This window comes from Monodelphis domestica, chromosome 5 (assembly GCF_027887165.1).
Source record: "Monodelphis domestica isolate mMonDom1 chromosome 5, mMonDom1.pri, whole genome shotgun sequence".
Lineage (NCBI taxonomy): Eukaryota > Metazoa > Chordata > Mammalia > Didelphimorphia > Didelphidae > Monodelphis > Monodelphis domestica.
In genome coordinates, this window is record NC_077231.1 from 185,227,362 (window position 1) to 185,250,229 (window position 22,868).

Sequence of the window (22,868 nt, forward strand, 5' to 3'; positions counted from 1 at the left end):
CACAGCTGGTTTTATTTACAGGAAAATTAATTCATTTTAAACATTTATATTCTGTACATTCACATAAACATCTTAACATAATTTCATTTCTCAAGTTAAATGATTTTGTCAAGCTTTTATAAAATTTTAAATTTACGAAATCAGACAATTAAATTTCACATTCATGTGAAACTCTGAATGGAATTTAAATGAAGTTTTAATTATTCTGTTTTGGGGGGAAAACCTTAGTAACACTTAAATATTTTAATGCTTGCCACATTCATTATTATAATTTTATCAAAGGATAAAACATTTTATCTCTGACAAAGCATCAGGTTGTCTCCATCTTCTCCTTCCACCTTTATAATTGGGACAATACCTCTGGATGTTTATTTCTTTTGGCAATCTCTCCCGCTGTCTTTCCATCTTTGGTTTGTATTGTTTTATTAGCTCCCAGTTCAAGCAACTTCAAAACTACACTTTTATGACCCTGACGTGCTGCCCACATTAAGGCCTAAAAAAAGATTAAAAAAAGTTTTACAATAGAAAAATAAATTAAAAAGCAAATATCAATAAATAGGAATCATTTCATCTTACTATATCCATATTACTAAAATTAAATTCCAAACCCTGCCACATCACAATTTTAATAAAAATATACACACATCAAAATTTTGTGATGCTTTAGAATTAAAAAAATATTTCCAATTAACTTGTTATTAATGTAAAATTTCCCCCCAAATAATATTTCTATTTGAGTGGCTAGGTTTTGTAGATATGCAGAGGTCCTGTTTGCCTGAGGCAAAAAAATCATAGGAAGAAGGTGTCATTCTTCCAACATCAGAAAGTATCAGGAAAAAAGAGTCTATTACCTTCTAATTTTCCCTATTGCCTGAAGGAATTTCCTACACCTTATCAATGTTGTAGAAACAAAAGCCTTTAACAAAGGAAAATAGAAGGAATCATACTGTATAACCATTTTCATCTTGGGCATTTATTTCTGCTCCATGAGCAACAAGGAGAGCAACAACCTGAGGATGGCCTTCTCGTGCTGCATACATGATTGGAGTCATACATTTTCTAGGGAAAAACAAAACAAATATTCAATATTTAAATGACAACTAGTCAAAAGTACTAGAAAGTACTTTTTTTCAATTATTCAAAATTCTTTTGGTGTAATAGAGAATAAGAAATGAAGATTTATGACATCAATATGTTTAAAAATGGGAAAAATCATACCAATAAAAGTAATCAACAAAAAGAAAGAGGCTTTCTTCATATTCTATGATAAATGCTTACACAGCACCCTCTAGTGAAATTCAGTGTGATATTTACTAAAAGAATGTCATAATTTCTCTTAGGAAATTTAAATCTTTTTCACTCATATAAAAGGACTTATTAGGTTTGTACAAATCTGTATTTGAAGATTCTTGCTCCAAAAATTCTAATTATCATAACTTGGCATGTAATAATTTTGAACACTGAAAATCTTTAATGAAAATTTCACTTTTATCCTTTATTTTATTATCATTGTAGAACCTACTCTTGAGGTTATACTTTACATATTTTTTAACTCATTTACACTTCCATGCTTCAAGGAAGAAATGGAATAGACCTTTATACTAGTCTCAAGACAGACTATATTTACTTTCCAAGAACCAGTTTAAATTGGTGATGAACTCTGGTTATGACAATCCATGAAGCAAAGAAAAACACAAAATGGTCATCGATTCAGAGTAAACCTTTCTTATTTCTGTAATAACAATGATGTCAGAATGAAAGAAAAGGGAGAAGTTACTGAGAAAAACACTGTTTCTAGACTATCTCTAACCATTTACTTACCTTTTGGCACTTCTCTTCTAGGTAAATAGAAAAATATGGCAATCAGTATCCCTCATTTTATTAAGTTACAATATACATTCATTTCTAAAATCTTACAGAATGACAAAATACTCCAATGAGATTAAGGATATATCTCCCCATCCCCCAAAACTTTTGGATCATGAGATGAAGGAGCAAAACACCACTATTACCAGGGCAAGACAGCAATACAATAGTGGGATTCTTACTAATAAGGAGGATGGTAAAAGGTTATGGACAATTTCAACACATAAAATACTGAGAAGCAAAAGAAAGAAAAAAAATTAAGTGTACATAAAGTTGAGAGACCTAGCGAAACAAAGCATCAGAACAGCATTAAAGATGAAACTGTAAGGATGATAAACAAGATTAAAAAAATAAAAAAGTTCAGTAAATCACAAAGTATTTAATATACACCTATATGCCAGGTGCTATGCTAAATGTTTGGGGAGGAGCAGAATAAAGTAAGTTTAAAAAACAGTCTCTATTCTCAGAGACTTTAGTCTAAAACGGCGAAACAATATGTAAACAGTTATGTACAAAACCAGGCTTTATATAATAAAGCAAATTGGATATATCTCTGAGGGAAGGCACTGATATTAAGGATTGGGAAAAACTCTTAGAGAAGGTAGAAGAAGGTCCAATTTAGATCAAACATGGAGTGCACAAAGGGAAAAAATGTATAAAATTCCTGGAAACATAAGTGAGGGTTAAGCTTTGAAGGGCACTGCATAGCAAACATTAAAGTTTTTATTTTAGGTTTGAGGCAACAGGGAGTTACTGGAACTCCTTGAATAATATAGTGCTATGGTCAGAGCTGTCCTTTGGGAATATCACTTTGACATTTTAGTGGAAGATGGAAGGGAAAAGAAGAAAATGAATTAATCCATTATGAGGCTATTATAATAGTTGAGTTGAAAGGCGATAAGGACTTATGTAGGATGATAGGTTAAAGTGGAGGCAAAAGGGCAGATATAAGAGATGATGTGGAGAGAGATAAACTTGACAAGAGTCAGAGAGCTTAATTAAAAGTACTCTTGGATTGAAAACCTGCGGGGCTGGAAGGGAAGTGATACCCTGACAAAAGGAAAATTGGGAAGATGAGTAGAAAGGGAAAGGTAATGAAGTCTGTTTTGGACAGTACTAGAACATTTCACAAAACTGTTAACTTTGCCAACTGCAATTTTATGTTATCTAATTTTAATCTCATACAGCTAAAAGGCATCCATAGATCTCACATATTATCTTGGAAGTGGTGTTAGATGTGGTTCTAGTTCCTGCTAAATTGCTTTCCAATTTCCTCAGCATTTTTTGTTAATTTTGTTGATTTCTTACTCTACCCAAAACCCTGGATCTTATGGGTTTAATAAATATCAGATTATTGTTATTCTGTCATTTAAGTTTTGGCTCTATGACCACATTTGGGGCTTTCTTGGCAAAGATACCAGAATAATTTTCCATTTCCTTCTCTAGCTCATTTTACAGATTAAAAAAAAAAACAAAAACAAAAACCCGAGGCAAACAGGCTTAAGTGACTTGCCCAGGGTCACATAACCAATAGGTGTCTGTGGACAAATTTGAACTCAGGTCTTTCTAACTCCAGGCTTGGCACGCTAACCACTGAACCATTTATTTGTCCCTAAACACTAGATTATTATAGTAATTTCCTACCATGTATTGCGTACCTAATCTATTTCAATGATCCATCACTCTATTTCTTAGTCAGATTGTTTTGATGATTACCACTTTATAATATAGTTTGAAATCTGCAACTGCTGGTCCATCTTCCTTAATATTTGTTTTCATTGTTTCCCTTTATATTCTTGATCTTTTGTTTTTCCAGATTAATTTTGATATTATATATTCTACCTATTTAATTAAATTATTTGGCAGTATAATTGGGATGGAACTGAAGAGATAAATTAATGGGTACACTTGTCATTTTTATTATATTGGCCTGGCCTACTCATAATCAATAAGCATTTCTCTAATGATTAAGATTAGAGAAAGAACCCATCCATTCCTCCATTGTTCTGTGCATCTCTTGTCCATCTCCATTCATAAGTTTGCTACAATGGGTGTACCCAATGTGCCTGGAACTTTCTTTCCTATTTTCTAATATTGATGGGATACCAATGAAACACAGAGAAGCTGTCCACCACTTATCCCTAAATGTGACCAGTCCATCTTTTGTTTCAGTCATACATTTCTAAAATGGCGTCCTTTATTTTAGTTCTTCTTTGAAGTTCTTTATGTGTAACAGGCTCTCCATCATGCTGAGTTACACAGTTTAAATTCTTTAAAACATTTAACATTCAATGACTTACAATCAGATATTATCAAAATTAAAGATAAGCCAGTGTTTCAGGGCACATATCTGTCTCTTGCTATATCTAATGGATAAGTTTCATGCCTGGAATGCCGTCTCCTCCTTTGCTTCATAGAACTCCTCATCTTCAAGATATAGCTTAAGATCCCAAGTCTACATAAAGTCTTTCCTGATTCTTCAACTTGTAGTATCTTCCCTCTCTAATTACAATTTATTCTCTTTATATTTATTCTTTATATTCTTAAATATATCTTTGTCTTTACCATTAGACTGTAAGTTCCTTTAAAAGGCATACTGTTTCATTTTTTGTAATTATGTCTTCATAGCCTAGTATAGCAACAGCCACATAACAAATAAGTCTTGATCCATTTGGTTTTTCTTGTGTGGTTATGTTAATCTCTATTAATGTTCTAGGCAGCTAATTAACTAATACACTACCATCCAGCAATGGGGTTATCGAGAGAATTTAGCCATGTATAGGAATCTCTCAAGTTTCTGTGCTGGATTTCTAACATCAGTAATAAAACCTTTCAGACCAACAGAAGTCTGTTTTCTGTAGTTTCTCTGTTAGATCTTTAAAGGAATTTTATTGAAAGTATCTATATCTATATAAGATCTGGTTGGAAAAGAATCTTAAAGGTAACCTGGTACTTCACTGAATACTTTAAAAATATATATCAATAAACAACAAACATATTGGGATCTTGTATTTCTTTTGTTTCAGTCACGTTTGTGATAGTCAAGATGTAATTCATAAGGGACACAGCTTATGAAAGGATGTCTGCTCTTTAACAAATCCCCTTAAAACAGCAGTCTCATAAAATTTTATATACCAGTTTTCTTTATTACCTTTTAAAATACTAATACAGTTCAAGATTTTGTCCACCCATATAATATTTTCCATTCCCCTCCACTACCTTATGAATCAAACTCTCAAAACCTGCACAAGTATGTCAACTTCTAACATAGATTTCTTCTATGTATACACAGTCTCATCTGTGTTATCTTTACTAATAACATTTCTACCTTTTATATAACACATCCAAGACTGTGAAGTTAAGTGTCCCAATGGGGTTACTTATTTGTTCTTGATGATGAGAAAAGTTTGTTGTAAAAAAATAGTTGATCTTTTCTACCATATATTTATTGTTGCCTTTATATGACCTGGAGAGAACTTTATTTGGTTGAGTCTTACCAAACGTTCTGGCTTCTCTCTGTTTTATGAAGTAATTCTAATTATAATTTTCTACCATACTTCTAAGATTTTATAAACATTTACACTAAACCTGTTGCCTCTGGTCACATTTCACTGTACTCTGCAAATAATCCAAGTATATGCTGACTAAGGTGCTTTTAAAACCACTTTAGTTATACTGCTAGAGCAAATGATTTTTATTTAACTTAAGAAATTATAATTGATAGCCTAAGCTCTTTCTTCAATCTCCCATCTTATTTTTCATAACTTGGTTATATAGGTCAATTTGGAATTGTTTTGTTTGCATTCCTTATCACTTTCTCCTTTTTACTCTTTTTTATAACTTTATATTAATTATGATCACTGCTCCAAAAAGTCAATGGTCTTACTGTATACAAACAATTGACTCAATATGCAGCATTAATTCTAAGACAAAAGGTAAAGGTTTTAAAAAATGAAATCATCCCAAGTTAGTAAAAGAAGATAAATTTCATCATATTTTGAATATTTGGAAATAAGATTTATACATACATAAAATATACTGTGAAATTTATATGTTCTCATATCTTCCTAAGTGATGAGGTTAGGGGAAAGGTTGTTTTACATAATTGTGAACCTGCAAATTATACAATTTGAAAAATATCTCCATTATTTATTAACCCTATGACCTGAAACAATTTAAGTATCTGGGTCTTAATTTCCTCATCTGGTGAGTCGATAATCTCTAAAGTCTCTGGTAGGTCTAAATACTATGATTCAAAAGAGTACAGGGCAAAGAATCTGTGAGTATAAATATAGTGAATTTAATTAATCAATAAACATTTACTAAGTGCCCACATATCATGCACTGTGCTAGCTATGTACAAGCATAACAACATAACAGTCTCTGATCTCAAGTAGTTTTACATACTATCAAGAGAGATAACATGTAAACACAAAATCAATCCAAGGTAATTTAAGGAGAGACTAGGAGTTGGGGGAAGATGAAGAAAAGTTTCATGTAGAAGATACAGCTTGAGCAAAATTTTGAAGGAAATAAAGAGATCCCAAGAGGTAGAAAGATGAGGTACATTTCAGGCATTAAGAAAATCGCCTATATTATAGGTACACAAATGAGCCCTGGGTGAGGTATAGCAAGAAGGTAGGTTGGGTCAGGTGGCAAAGGGCTTTCAAAGCTAAACAAACCTTGAAAGTCATATTATTTTTAATTACTGGGTAACATATTTGTACATTATTTGGAAATGTATTTCTGATTCAAGAGGCAACAGGAACCATTGCTATTCACAGAGAAGAAGATTATTATGTTCAGAATTATATTTCAAGAAAATCACTTTGGCAACCGTGTAGAAGATAGATGGTGTAAAAGAGAGAATCTGCAATGCATGCATAGGACATCATCTGTCAATCAAAAGGTAACATCTGGGGTGCCAGTTGTAATAGAGGGGATACTCTTCTAATAGAGATATTAGAGGGTGTCTATTGATCAATACTAGATGGCTAATAGATCAAGATTTTTCCTCCCCTCCTCCTCAATACCTCCCGTTTTTCCTCCCTCTCCCTCCTGCCTCCTTTCCCCTTCCCTCTCTTAGTCAGTCACCTTCTGAGTAACTCAAGGGGAACTATGAGGTTTAGAGAAGATACTCTTTGCTCTCTTTCTCAAATAAGGAGTTTATTTGGGGAAGACAGGACAAGGATAGAGGATGAGGTAAGAGGGATGGGGGTTTCCCTAGTCTATACAATGAGGGTTAGGAGGATATTGAGAAATGGCAGTTCTGTTACAACTGTGACACAGAGACAGTCAGAGAGTTTGAAGGACAATTATTTTTCTTCTTTTAACCAGCCAGGTAAATATCAGTCAGTCAGCAAAAGCTTCAGGGTCTTCACCATCAGCCACAACAGCTAAAACTTAGTTCAAAAGCTTCTCCCCTGGCTCCAGAAGCCCCAAAAGGTCTCTCAGCTTAAGTCAGAAGCTAAGTTCAGCCCAGTTCAACTGCTGGCTTGGTTCCAACTGTCTTTTCCCAGGAATGTTCCCTTTTGATTGACAGATGATGTCCTTTGCATGCATTGCAGATTCTCTCTTTTACAATGGGAGAGTTTTAGTCTTGAGACAGGGAGATTAGTTAGAATGCTATTCCAACTGTTTAGGAAAAAGATATTAAAGGCCTGAAGTAGAAGTGGTGGTAATGCGAGTAGAAAGGGGACAGAAATAAGAGATATTGTGACTGCACAAACGATATTTGGCAATTGAATGGATATGAGGGATTAGGGATAATGAAGAGTCAAGATTAAAAAACTAGGCTGCAAACGTTTTTGACTAGAAAACTGGTGGCCTTCAAGAGAAATGTCTAAGTTCTGAAGAAGGTGGGGTTTTAAGGAAAAAATAATTAGGCTAGTTTTAAACCTACTAAGTAATATACAATAGGGGCTCAACTAAATTAATAGAAAAATATATAAATTTCTGTTTTATACACAAAATCTGCTATTATTTGTGATTTAAGGCAATTTATGTCTAAGATTTCCCCTCCATTTTCCTAAATTATGGAGAGGGTGTTTTTGTATTTTGTTTTATAACCAGCAGTCTTTTAAATATTTTATTATAGGATTGAGATCCAGGGAAAATGTCTCCATTCTTGACCTAATTAAAACTTTTAATTCACAAAATGAGACATGAAAAGAATTAAGTTTTATTAAATAAAACTAGATTTCATCATAGTTATTTGGCATCTGGATATTCTAAAAGTAGCTTGAAAAATCCTATTATTGGCAAGAGGAAATATTGTTCCAATGAAGGTATTATGCTGCTACCCTTCCTATACTACGACTAATGCACAGATATGTTGGAAGAAATGAAGGACTTACAGACAGCAAACTGGTGGAAAACTTATGATATATTTCACTGACATCACCTACCACATAATAGAAAAATGGAAAGAAGTTGCCAAAAATATAACTTTTGACACTGTTGTAATTTAATGATAGGCACTATAATGAATAGAGGTAGTGACAATCTTGATGTAGAAGGTAAGATTTTAGCTGGAACTTGAAGGAAGTCAGTGTGGCTAGGAGGTAGAGGTAAGGAAGAAGAACATTTCAGGAATGGATGACTATTGGTGAAAATGACTAGAGTCCAGAAATAAAGTGTTTCTGAGGAACAGCAAGGTGGCCAGGGTAGACTGAAGAATACTTTTAGGATGGAGAATGATGAAAGAAGACTGGAAAGGTGTATTATGGTCTGATGATAGTCAAGCATCAAAAGTAACAACAAAGTTTAAGGCTGGGGGACTGGCACCATCAGCAGTAACAGGGAAGTTTGGAAGGGGGAAGGGTTTGAGTGAAAAGGATAAGTTAGGAATAAATTCAGAAATTTAAAGTTCTCTAAAGCAATTGATCAATTACTACCATCACAATAACTCAGAAAACAATTCAAAGACAATATTTCTAACTAATCTAAACCACTGGGAATAATCACTACAACTGAAATATCTCTGTGAGGAAACTTCCAAATGTGAAATGAGGATTTCCATGGCTTCATACCACACATGTTAGTCATCATGATTGACTAATTAAAAAGATAAATTTCTTGGGGATTTGACAAATATGAAAATGAGTAGACTGACTACAGTTTAAGAATTCCTTAAAATTAATCCTTTTCCCTTGCTTACCTTAGGAAATAAACCTAACAGTGCTACTGGTGGTTCAAAAGGTTTATACAGTTTTATAACTCTCTGAGTATAATTCCAGATTGCTCTCCAATATGGTTTGATAAATTTATAGTTCCAACAACAGAGTATTAGTGTCCCTATTTTTCCACATCCCTTCCAACATTTGTTATTTTGCCCTCTTTATCATTTTAGTCAATCTGATAGGTGTTGAGATATTATCTTGGAATTGTTTTAATTTGCATTTCTCTAATCAATAATGGTTTAGAGAATTCCTTCAACCAAATCTATCTATTCATAACTTTTGACCATTTATCAATTGGAGAATGGTTCATATTTTTATATACTTGACAAAAGTTCTATAAATATTTATAGCAGCTCTTTTTGTGGTAGCAGAGAACTGGAGACTGAAGGGATGTCCATCAATTGGGGAATGGCCTAACAAGTTGTAGTATATAATTGTAATGGAATACTATTGTGACATAAGAAATGTCAAACAAGATATGATGTGATGGAAGTGAACAGAACCCAAAATATATTATGATCAACTGTGAATGAATTAACTAATATCAATAAGGCAAGGATCCAGGACAACTCCAAAGGACTTGACAGAAAAAGATCTTCACTGCCACAGAAAGAGTAGTAAGAGTCTGAATGAAGATTGAAGCATACCATTCTTTACTTTTTTTCCCTCCATGAATTTTTTTCTAGTGTAAGCAATATATGTCTTGTTTCACAGCATAATGAATAGGGAAACATATATGATATGATAATATATGCATAACCTGTATCATACTACCTATCTTCTTGGGGAAGCATGGGAGGGAAAAACCATAGGTTGAAAAATGTCTGAAAACAAATACTAAAAATTGTATAGGCTTATAATCTGGAAAAAATTTTAATAAGCAAATCTGTGTGCAAGACAGACCAGGACATTACAAAATACATTTTCAATTCAATTCTGTAAGATATACAATTTCCTAAGAAAGGAGAACAAAGGTCATATAAAAACGACAAATTCTTCACATATACTATCTCATTTGGCCTTTATGATAATTTCATATTTGTACAAGCAGTATCATCCTGATTTGGCAGATGAGGAAACTAAGGTTCAAAGAAGCTGAATAAGAGGTGCAAAGCTACATAGCCCCTAAATGATCAGACTGTAACTTGTCTCTATGGCTTCTGACTAGCTCCAAGCTATTGCATTTATACTCTGATGGGGTGTCAGATACTCCTTCCACTGGAACAAATGAAAATCCTTTTTAAGCTAGTTCATAGTTTTCTATAAATCCCTTAAATAGAATTTACCAACATAATGGAGGTATTTTTGACATTCAACTACACCATGCTACCTCTCACAATTAAGGAATTGTGAAGAAACTTATTCACTTTCTATAAACTCTACTTTGGGCTATTTTTTGAAGGGGAACGTTTTCCCTCAAAATTTCTTCAGAGGTTGGGCAGTGTGAACCACTTCCTTTAAAGACAAATTAGTTAATTTTGTAAAAGTTTATCTTATATATTTTTTATTATTACCCTACTCCATGTATGTTAGATGAATTGATAATGATCTTTTGACATAGGGCATTTTCAATAAGAAATCACTACATAATACAGTAATGCCTGATAACTTCATTACTCCAGAACACTGCTAAAATCCAGAAATCAAAGGAAAAGCCTTTCGAGAATTTGAAAGATCTGTCACAAAGTTCATGCAGGTCGTTCAATAAAAAGAAAAGTATTCAGGACTATAATCAAAGTCTATTAGTTATATTTGACATAAAAATTTAACAAGCTTGGTCCATCAGATTAGAAGCAGAAACAGAAAAATGACAGCAAGAAGAAACCACAAGTGACACTGGAAAAGACAGAATAGAAATAAAACTGAATGCTAATTAAAACTATAGTATTTTAGAAAACTTAACAGTGGATAAATAGTCTCATACACCTCAATAACGACTGAAGGCATCATTGAATCTATATGTTGAAAAAATTTTGAACTTAATGTGGACACTTTCTACACAAGGGAAGACTGTAAACCCACCATACTTATCAAGCTATAAGATCTTCTAACTTACCTTTCTATACATTCTTGAAAGAGGATCTAAACCAGGAGATGGAGCCAAGATGGTGGAGTAGAGAAGTGCTCAACTAAGCTCTCCCAAATTCCCCTCCAAACAACTAGATGACAATGAGGAGATGATTTAAAAAAAAAACAAAATTGAGGAATAAAAAAAAGGGATGAACTGAGAAAAGGGGGAAGGGAGAGAAAAAATGGGGAATGTGATCTCACATAAAAGAGGCTGGGAAAAAGGAGATTTTACAATGGAGAGAAAGATAGAAGGGGTAGAGGGCAATGCTTGAGAGTCACTCTCATCAGAATTGGCTCAAAGAGTAGAAATAATATACACATTCGGTTGGTAAAGAAATCTATTTGAGGAGGGACAGGAGAGAGAGAGACAGAGAGAGTTAAACGGGAAAAAATCCCCAGGAAAATGGGAAATATACAATTAATAATCATAACTGAGAATGTGAATATAATAATTCATCTATAAAATGGAAGCAAATAACAGGATGGATTAGAAACTAGAATACAACAACATGTCATTTACAAGAAACACACTTGAAACAGAGACACAAAAGTCAAAATAAGGGGCTAGAGTAGAATCCATTATATTCCGTTGGGGTAAAAAAAGGGAGGGGTAGCAATGATGACCTCAGACAAAAAGAAAAGCAAAGATAGATCTAATTAAGAGAGATAAGCAGGAAAACTGCATTTTGCTAAAAGGTATTATACACAATAAAGTAATACTAAACATATATACAAGTGGCATAGCATTCAAAATTCTAAAGGAAAAGTTAACAAATTAGAAGAGGAAATAGTAAAATGAGACAGTATACTAGTGGGAGACCACAACTTTCTCCTTTCAGAACTAGATTAGTCTAATCATAAAATAAACAAGAAAGAAGTTAAAGAGATGAATAGAATTTTAGAAAAGTTGGATATGAAAGACCTCTGGAAAAACTGAATGGGAACAGAAAGGAATATACCTTCTCAGTTGAACATTACACCTTCACAAAAATTAACCAGGATTTTAAGGTATAAAAACCTCACAATCAAATGCAGAAAAGCAGAAATATTAAATGCTTCCTTTTCAGACCATAATGCAATAAAAATTATATTCAATAAGGGGCCTTGGAAGCATAGATTAAAAATTAATTGTAAACTAAATAATCTAATCCTACCGAATGAGATGGTCAAAGAAGAAATCATAAAAACAATAATTTCATTAAAGGAGGTAATAACAATGAGGCAACATTCCAAAATTAAAGGGTCAGAGTCAAAACAATACTTAGGGAAATTTTATATCTCCAAACTCACAATCAATAGGATAAGGAAAAAGTGAGTCAATTGGGCATGCAATTAAAAAACTAGAAAAATCCTCAATTAAACTCTGAACTGGAAATCCGTTAAGTAAAAGAAGAGATTAATAAAATTAAGTGAGAAAATCACAAAAAGAAGAAAATAAAATTATAATTATCAGAAATGGGAACAGTAAATTCACCACCAACGAAAAGAAAATTATTAGCAGTTGTTTTACTCAATTATCTGCCAATAATACTGACAATCTAACTGAAATAAATGAATATTTACAAAACTATTAACTGTGTAGAAGAACTCCCCAATATGAAATTCCTGGGACAAGAAGGATTTACAAGTAAATTCTACCAAAAACTTAAGTAACAATTAATTCCAATACCATATAAACTATCTGGAAAAACAGGCAAAGAAGGAGTCTTACCAAATTCATTTCATGACACAAATATGTTACTTATTCTTAAACCAGGAAAGGCAAAAACAAAGTTGTAGACAAATTTCTCTAATATATAGTGATGTAGACATTTAAATTCTAGGAAGGAGACCACAGCAATTTATCACATAGATCATTCATTCACTATGACCAAGTGAGATTTATGCCAGAAATGCAGGCCTGACTCTATATTAGGAAAACTAATAGCATAATTGACCACAACCATAACAAAAATCATGTGATTTTCTCAAAAGATGCAGAAAAAGGTTTTGAAAAAATACATCATTTATTCCTATTAAAATATTAGAAAACATGGGAATTACTGGATCTGTCTTTAAAATGGTAAGTAGTATCTATCTAAAATGATCAGCAAGAATTTTTGTAATGTGGATAAGCTAGAAGCCTTGCTAGTAATACATATGAAAAGTGGAATGGACTAAATGGAAAAGAAGGATCAAAAGGTCATAGAAGAAATTCATTCTTTAAAAATTAGAATTGGGCAAACAGAAGTTAGTGACTTCAAGAGACATCAAGTAACAATAAAACAAAATCAAAAGAATGAAAAGAAGAAAATAATGAAATATCTCACTATAAAAACAACTAACCTGGAAAATAGATCCAGAAGAGACAATTTAAGAATTATTGGACTACCTGAAAGTCACGATAAAAAAAAAAAAGCCTAGACAACATATTAAAAGAGATAATCAAAGAAAACTGCCCAGACATTCTTTAACAAGAGGGCAAATTAGAAATTGAAATCACATATCTCCTCCTGCAAAAAATCCCCAAGGCAGAAGAGCTGTTAACAGCAGGACAACTGAGGTTAAGTGACTTTCCCAAGGTCACATAGCTAGGAAGCATTCCAAGGACAGATTTGAATCTAGGACTTCACATCTCCAAGTCTGGCTCTTTGTCTACTGAGTCACCTAGATGTCCCTTAATAGAATTTTAGAATAACCGGAAGTGATAGATTTCTGGAAATTATTGAATGAGAATAGAAAGATATACTTTACCTCTGTATGGCACCTTAAGAAACACTGACCATGTATTAGAGTAAAAAATACATCATAAAAATAGCAAACCAGAACCATTAAAGGTATCTTTTACTGATCATAATGCAATAAAAATATTCAGTAAAAGGCCTTCAGAGCAAATATTAAAAGTAATCAGACTAAATAACTTAATTCTAAAGAATGTGTGGGCCAAAGAACAGATCATAAAAATAATCAATAATTTTATTAAAGATAATGATAACAATGAGAAAACATAAAATTTGGGGATGTATCTCAATGCTTTCATCAGTAAAAGAGAAAGTGCTGATAGATGAACTGGATGTACAATAAGAAAAATAATTTGAAAGCCAACAAATTAAAAACTCTCAAATTAAATAGTAAAGTAGAAAAACTGAAAAATTGAAGAAGGCATTAACAAAATTGAAAGCAAAACCCCCTGTTAAATTAATGAACAAGATTAGGAGCTGGTTTTTTGAAAAACAGATAGTAAAATAGAAAAGCCATTAGTTAATTTGATTTAAAAGAAAACAATGTTGAAAGATTTCAGAACTTTAATCCAGTGATGAATCCTTAATTGGTAAAAATTTGGCTCCTGCTTCTCAGCAATAGAGATGTAGGGAAAGAAATTTTTTTAGTTATACTTAAAGTGCTGATCTAGATCCCTTGACTATATTTGTTAGAAGAGATGGTTTTATGGGGGTCAAGAGGATAAATTAGTAGAAATTTACAGATGATCAGTTTCATATATACTTCTCTTTTATTGTCATTTCTATAATATCAGCACTTGGTATATTGTGAGCATTTAATAAATACTTGATAATTATATTTGATACCTTTTTAAAAGTGTATAATAATAAAAGAAAATTTAGAAAAACAAGGGGCACAAAGGGGAAGCAATAATTGTAGGCTACTTGTCCTAGGTAGATAAGTCTAAAGGCATAGTAAGGCCAAGTGAAACCCTTTTTAAAAATGATGGTGATATGCATATGTTGTGAAAGCAGGAGGAAAGAAACCAGTGGATAAGTAGAGGTTCAAACTTAGAAAAAGAAATTATATGAAAAAACAATCTGTTATAGGAGATGGAACAGACTAGGACCAAAGACTTGGGTACTGGATTGGTATTGTTAAGAAGGGACTGAAGTACAGATCATAGTAACCAAAGTTACTATCAACAAGTATGAGGAAATGAAGATATTTAATGAGGTTAATCTCAAAAGATCATAGGTAAAAAAAAAAGTCAAATCAGTTCTTCTAGACTAGCCTTTAAGCTATAGAATAGATGTTTCCAAAGGGGATGGCTAAGATTCTACTTAGCTATTGCACATTACTTTGGAGCCTCCCAAATTCAAAGCAATCTCTAGAAATGGTAAACATAAACGTATAATCAAATGTCTTGCACTAACTAGGGGTTTAATAAATATTTGTTGGGTAAATGCACTTAATTTTGTGAATGTCTATTCACTTCAATCCATTATGCACACTGTCAGACATTTTCCTGTGGGGTGAGGTATTTCTATCTCCCTTCACAGTAGTAACTGAAAGAGTGATGAAACAAATATGAAGCAAAGGTAATAGCAGAATTTTTAGAATGAACTCAAGAAATCAAGTCAATTTTCATTACTATTGACATGTGATTGTTTGATGAAGGTGTTTACAATTCATGATGGGAATTTATGGCTTTTGTGCAACTTGCTTAGCTGACCAGAATTTGAATTAGTTGAGGTTGAAAGACACATAAAAAGGCTTTGCCAGAGATGAATTGTTATCCCTTCAGGTATGTGGTTCATATAAAATATATGGGCAGCTTTTTCTTGTCATCTCTCTCTCACATTTTTAGGAGTTATCTCTGAAAAGGAAAAAACAAAAGACTGCCACCACCATGCATTACTTTTGATGCAAGCATTATGACCTTCAAAAAAATCACAATTTTTTGTTAAGAAAATATGCATTTACTCATAATAAAGAGCAGAGGATAGGTCGACAAATGTTCAAAAGATGAATAAAACGTGAAGGAAAAAAAGGCCTAGTTTTTATTAAAAGTTCAAAAATTTCTCTTACCTGCAAGCAACATTTGGGTTAGCATTTCTCGAAAGTAGCAATTCTACACTCTTTAAAATCTGACCCTCTGAAGCACGTGCAGAACATGCAGCCATCAAAATAGTATACTGATCTAAAGGGAAAAAACACATATATTAAGAAAAAATACACTAATTATTTTAATAACACATAATGAGAATAATGAGTCAGTTTTAATTAGAAATTTCAGAGTCCTGTCTGATATATACCAGTAAATGACTATGGATAAGTGTTAACTTTCTAAGGCTACACATTACAAATGAATGGCTCATTTACATAAAGAGAGGGAGTTTCTATCCCCAAAGTCCTGCCATAGATAAAATCACAGGTCTGGTCCTGTTCTCTCTGTTAGAAATTATATATATATATAGTTGCCAAGTAAATTATGCTCCAAAATTTTGTCCAACCATCAGTTTCTAGAACTCAAAATATTTTTCAAAACAATGTTATACAATACAACTAGCTCTGGATTTTGGAGTGATAAGACCTATATTTGATTCCTGATTCTCCTGTTACTATATACTAGTCAAGTTATTTTTCTATAGAATGAAGATGCTGGACTAAATGTCCAAGAAGTCCTTTATATGTAACTATTTGAAATTGAGGTCAAGTTCCTAGGATATTCCATAAAAAGCTTATAATACAGCCAAAACTTATGTATAGTTGCATTATAGGACTTGATTTTTTTAAAACAATGTTTCTACATAAAAAATTCATTAGATCTCTTGTTCTAGAAGATTTCTAAAATATAGCTTGGGAACTAGGTATGAGAATTCCATTCTTCCTCATTTGTGAAACAGGGCACAATACAGAAGTAGAAATACTAAGGTTTAAGTACCTGGAAAATGGGAAGGAATGGGGACCCTGGGCATCCCTAATAGTAGAAAGGAAGACAATCGTGGCAATTTATGTAAGAAGATAGGTCCCTGGAGAGGATGATGGTTCCCATTATATATGAATTTTCATGATGTAAGCAGACATAATTATGGACTTCTTGTACTGTTTCCTCCTGACTCATGCTGGTTGTCCTTTATTTTCTTACATATTTCCTGAATTCAAAGTACAAGAAGAAGAATCTAAAATATAGCTCCTCCTCTATTACTAACAAAAGAGGACAGTAGCATTTATAGTTTAACTGATTTTTCTTTTACTCACCCCCACAGGAAAAAATGAGAAAGAAGTATATGTTTGGAGTTGTCATTAAATTATAGAACTGCAGCTTTTTTTTTAAGGTGTGGACAATGATCTTAAATTCACAATATTTTTTATTTAGAAAGGACCTCTAATTAATCTAGAACTCAAGTGTCCTAGCTCAGGGCCCAGGGCTTTTCCCATGATGTCATGTTACTAATAAGTCAAAATTTTCTCAAAACTCAAGCACTTTAAGAAGTACATTTAAATTTCAGGTAGCTCTTAAAATAATTACTTTTTATTCATTTAAAAACAAAACAAAAAAATTAAAAACAACAAAAAAATTAACTAATTAAATTAAAACATCAATTAAATAGACATATTAATCACTTCTTATGTGCAAGGCACCATGCTGAATGCTGACGATTAACACATTTTTAAAAACAAAAAAGGAGTCTTGTCTTCAAGTTGGTCAATTAACAAGTATTTATAAATACCTACTATATGAAAGGCAATGCACTAAGTCCTAAGCACACAAAGGCATAAGATACTCCCTGCCTTAAAGGAGCTGATAATAGAACATTGAGACAACATTGAAAACATTTGTACATTAGGGATAATCTCAGAGGAAAGGCACTAGTATTAATACAGATTAGGAAAGAATTCTTTAAAAAAAATTTTTTAACCCCCTACTTTCAGTAATACTATATATTGGTTCCAAGGCATAAGAATGATATGGATTAGGCAATGGGGGTTAAGCAACTTGCTCAGAGTCACAGTTAGGAAATGTCTGAGGCCAGATTTGAACAGAAGATATCCCATCTGTAGGCCTGGCTATCAATACCCTGAGCTAACTAGTTTCTCCCTGGGAAAGGCTTGTTTAAGAAGTTGGAACTCTATTTGAGATATTAAAGAAGCCAGAGAAGGTAAGAGGAATTGGAGATGAAGAGAGAGTATTCTAGGTATATGAGGGATAACCAGTGAAAATGTCTGAAGTTGGGAGACAGGAAAGACTAGCTCAAGTCAAAGCAAGAAGCCAATGTTACTAGATCAGAGAGTACTTTGTAAAAAGACTTAAAAGGTAGAAAGTAGCCTAAGGTACTTTAAAAACCAAACAGAGGAATTTATATTTGATCCTAGAGGTAAAAGAGAGCCAATGGAGTTGACTGAATGTGGTTGCTATTTATAAAATTAACTCAAGTCACAAGTCTGTTAGTAGCTCTGAAAAATTAAGTTTTAATCAAAATGGAGGTAAAGTAAAAAGAGGGAAATGTAGGAAGGAGACAGAAAATATCACCTAGCTAAAATACCCTAAGCTGAATCAGGGAGCACAAATTCGAGGTCCACCAAGCTGCCCAAAGTCCACAAAAGCCCTTGAGTACTGTTATATTTATTGGATGAGATAATGGGAGGTTTTAGCAGGGTATGGAGGAATTAGACAAATTCAGAATCTTAGCAGCACACAACAGGCACTAGAGCTCCAGCTTAAGCCCCTATTCCACTCCAGCGCCAACAGACAGAGCTCTATGTCCCACACTATACCTCTTTCTTTCTGTCCTCGTCCATCAAACAACATATGCACACAAAATGGGATACAGGGCAGAAGAGTTTGGGGAGGATGAGCCTGGGGAGTGGATTCTATCTATACAACACCCCCCTGTGATTCTACTGGGAGATGAGCATGTTGAAATCTCCCAGATTTGCATACTTAATCTCCCCAATGAATCATTTTAAATAATCATTGTATATCTCTAAAGATCTCTTAATAGAGGTGCATATAATATTGCACTATCTAAGGGGAAATTACAATAATTGGAGATAAGAGAGAAATAAAAGAGAAAGAGAACAAAACCAATGCAGGTTTATTGACAAAAAGCCAATTGGGGGCAATCCCCTTTGGCATAATATTTTACATTCGAAATACATTTGTTCAACCTCTTTAAGTTCAATTTACTATATCCCAAAGTTCATTCTGGATCTTTTGATGCATTGTATGGTTTCTGCAGGCTTCTTCAAGGTGTCTTCTTCAAACAGTTCACTTTCTTGATTCGGGGAGTGCAAGTTTCTTTTCCTGAAATTATTCTCAGAAAAAAATAAATGTTTTAACCATGAATTTGACAAAAATTATACATAGTGCTTTAAGAAGACCAATTTGAGAACTAAGTAGAAGACATATTGGAAGAGAGATATTTAAAACTTAAGAAAGGGTTATTGCAATAGTCTAGGTATGAGGGGATGAGGGTCTATACAAAGGGGGTGGCAATATTGGAGGAGGAGGAATATGTAAGAGATATTGCAAATAAAGATACTGCAAGATTAGTGACTAGATATATAGGTGAAAATAAGAAGTTAAGGCTGACATCCATTCTTTGGACCTGGGGGGTCTAGATGGATAGTAGTACCTTCCATAGGAACTAGAAAGTTAGAAAGAGGGGAGAGGAGGGCAGACATGAGATCAGTTGACAACACTGTGATTAGGTTGTCAATGGGGCATCTGGTTCAGGTTATCTAATAGGCAATTAAGAGATCTGAGAATAGAGGTCAATAGAGAGGTTAGGGCAGGACACAGATCTGAGAAGCATCTTCACAGTAATGATATCTAGATACATGGGAGCTGAGAACACCACAAAGTGAAATAGTATAGAGGGAGAAGAGAAAAGGGTCCAGGACAGAGACAGGCAGAACTCATTGGATTAATGGGTGTGACTAGGATGAAGATCCTACAAAGGAGACTGAAAAGGAATAATTTGACAGTTAGGAAAAGAACCATTGAGGGAACAGTGTTAGATTGAAGGGCACATCAGGAAGAGGGAAACTGACAGTGTCAAAGGCTAGAGAGCCATCAGAAGGATGAATACTTAAAAAGGGTGATTCAAATTGGTAATTAGATTATTGGTAACTTTGGAGACAGTAGTTTCCCTTGAATGATGAAGCTAGAAGCCATACTGTAGACAGCTAATGAAAGAATGAGAGAAAATGAATTGGAGGCATTGACAGTAGACAGTTTTTCAAGGTTAACCTGAAAAGACAGAAGAGACATAGGACAATAGTGAATTGGACTGGATAGATCAAGCGAAGGGTTTTTGAAGAAAGGGCATATACGGACATGCTTATAGACAGTAAGGAAGGAGTCAGTGAGACTGACTGAAGATGAGAATATGATAATGAAAGAGGGAGCAATCTGCTGGAGAAGATGGTATAGAACAACAGTTCTCATCCTGCAGGTCGCAACCCCAGCAGGGGTCAAACGACCAAAACACAGGGGTTGCCTAAAGCCATCAGAAAATACATATTTCCGATGGCTTTAGCCACTGAGAAATCCCACTACTTTACAGCAAGATCTCAGAAGAACAGGGACCCTGCTGCCCACACATTGTACTAATATTAGTTACCTATCAGCAGCCCTCCCCCTATGAGGGGCAATGGATTTACCCTGTTGCCTGGAGACCGGACTCAAACAGAGACCCGGAGAGAGCACCCGGGTGCTGGCTCTGGAGGGGTTAAGAACGAGTCCTGGAGTGGATAACAGAGATGAGTAACCCCAGCAAAGTGAAGCCTCAGCTAGAGCTAGAAGGAGACGACAGGAAGAAGGCAGTGTCTGCGGACCCCCTCCCCAGGCAGGACTTACCTCCCGCCCCAGAGCTCAGGCTGACTCCTGCTGGATTAATATTTCTCAACATATAATTAAATATTGTTTTCGTGATTAATCACTATGTTTAAATTATGTTTGATTTGTAGCAATGAGAATACATAATGCATATCAGGTATTTACATTCCGAATCATAACTGTAGCAAAATTACAGTTTTGAAATAGCCACCAAAATAATTTTTTGGCTTGGGGTCACCGCAACATGAAGAACTGTATTGAGGGGTCACGGCATTAGAAAGATTGAGAACCACTGGTATAGAGTATGGGATTTATGCACATAGAGGTGCATTCCTTAGCAAGCAGAAGGCATCTTAATGATGTGAGATAAGGAAGGATACAGAAAAGAGGATGTGAATTAACTTAATTTTTTAAGTGATGTATGAGGCAAATTTCTTAGCTGAGAAGATAGCAGGAAGGGGAATCACTAAGGATTTGACAAGAGTTTTTTTTTTTTTAAACCCTTACCTTCCGTCTTGGAGTCAATACTGTGTATTGGCTCCAAGGCAGAAGAGTGGTAAGGGCTAGGCAATGGGGGTCAAGTGACTTGCCCAGGGTCACACAGCTAGGAAGTGGCTGAGGCCAGATTTGAACCTAGGACCTCCTGTCTCTAGGACTGGCTCTTAATCCACTGAGCTACCCAGCTGCCCCCTTGACAAGAGTTTACAAAAGCTTCTATATTAAGTGTGGGGGTGAGTCAATTAGGAAGGTATAAAAAGATTCCTTTATTTCAGTGAGAAGTCAATTGAAAATACATAACATAAACTTGTAAGGGACCCAGTTAACATGTTCAAGGATATTCTCCATCCTTGTTAAGTCATAGGTAAGTAGGAATAATCAGGGCAGATCCTTGGATTTTTGATAGGAGAAGAAAAGGGACCTGAGAAAAGAGGATAATATATAGCTGAACTGGTTGACCAAGTTAAAACTGGGAAGAGAAAAAAGTTCAGGTTTGTGTAAAAGTAATGTCCTGGGAAAAAACTAAGACACAGAGGGAAAGGAAAAAGAAAGTGAAGAGATTAAAGTAGTCAATGAGGAAATTAAACTATCATTCTCTGCAGATGATATGTTATACTTAAAGAATCATAGAAAATGAATGAAAAGACTAGTGGAAATAATTAACAACTTTAGCAAAGTTACAGGGTACAAGATAAACCCATATAAATCATCAGAATTTCTATATATTTCCAAAAAAAATCAGCAGCAGGAATTAGAAAGAGAAACCCCATTTAAAAATAACTCTAGGCAATATAAAATATTTAGGAATAAGAAATTATATGAACACAACTACAAAACACTTCACACAATTAAAACTAGATCTAAATAACTGGAAAAACATTAATTGCTCATGGGTAGGAGGAGCTAATATAATAAAAATGACAATCCTACCCAAATTAATCTACTTATTCAGTTCCATACCTTTTTTATAGAATTAGAAAAAAATTATAACAAAGTTCATCTGGAATAATAAGAGATCAAGACTATCAAGGGAAATAATGAAAAAAAAAGGGGAAGGATGGAGGCCTAGCAGTACCAGATCTTAAACTGTACTATAAAGCAGTGGTCATCAAAACAATATGGTGCTGGCTAAGAGACAGAAAGGTGGAACCATGAATTTTACAAAAATTATACATTGTGCTTTAAGAACCATGGATAGGGATAAATGACCTCAGCAAGCTAGTGTTCGATAAACCCAAAGATCTCAGCTTCTGGGTTAAGAACTCACTATTTGACAAAAACTGCTGGGAAAATTGGAAAACTGTATGGGATAAATTAGGTTTAAATCAAAATCTTACATCCTATATTATACCAAGACAAATTCAAAATGGGTAAATGACTTAAATATAAAGAGTGAAATCATAAATAAATTAGGTGAACATAGAATAGTATACCTGTCAGATCTGTGGGAAAGGAAGGAATTTAAGATCAAGGAGATAGAAAACATTACAAAATGTAAATGAAGGACTTTGATTATTTAAAATTAAAAAGGGTTTGAACAAACTGTGAAAGGGGATTTTTTTATCTTAATCAAATACTTAAGATGTTCCACCCTTTTAACCTAATCAGTCAGGAATTTATGAATCCTTTTGATAAGAGTTCATACTGTGATAGAGGCATGGAGAAAGAGAGAGAGAGAGGACTTGTAAGCCAAGATACAAGAACCA

At 33.8% G+C, this 22,868-nt stretch overlaps 1 protein-coding gene across 1 annotated transcript in view; it reads right to left on the bottom strand.

Annotated features, from left to right (window-relative positions):
- ASZ1 (ankyrin repeat, SAM and basic leucine zipper domain containing 1) overlaps positions 1 to 22,868 on the bottom strand; it is a 104,304-nt gene that overhangs the window by 43,652 nt on the left and 37,784 nt on the right. Inside the window, exons 4-6 of the mRNA XM_001368340.4 lie at positions 15,909 to 16,020; positions 948 to 1,059; positions 359 to 493 (exon numbers count right to left, since the gene is read on the bottom strand). Of these exons, the coding sequence (XP_001368377.1) occupies positions 359 to 493; positions 948 to 1,059; positions 15,909 to 16,020 (359 nt within the window). The remainder of the gene's footprint in view (positions 1 to 358; positions 494 to 947; positions 1,060 to 15,908; positions 16,021 to 22,868) is intronic.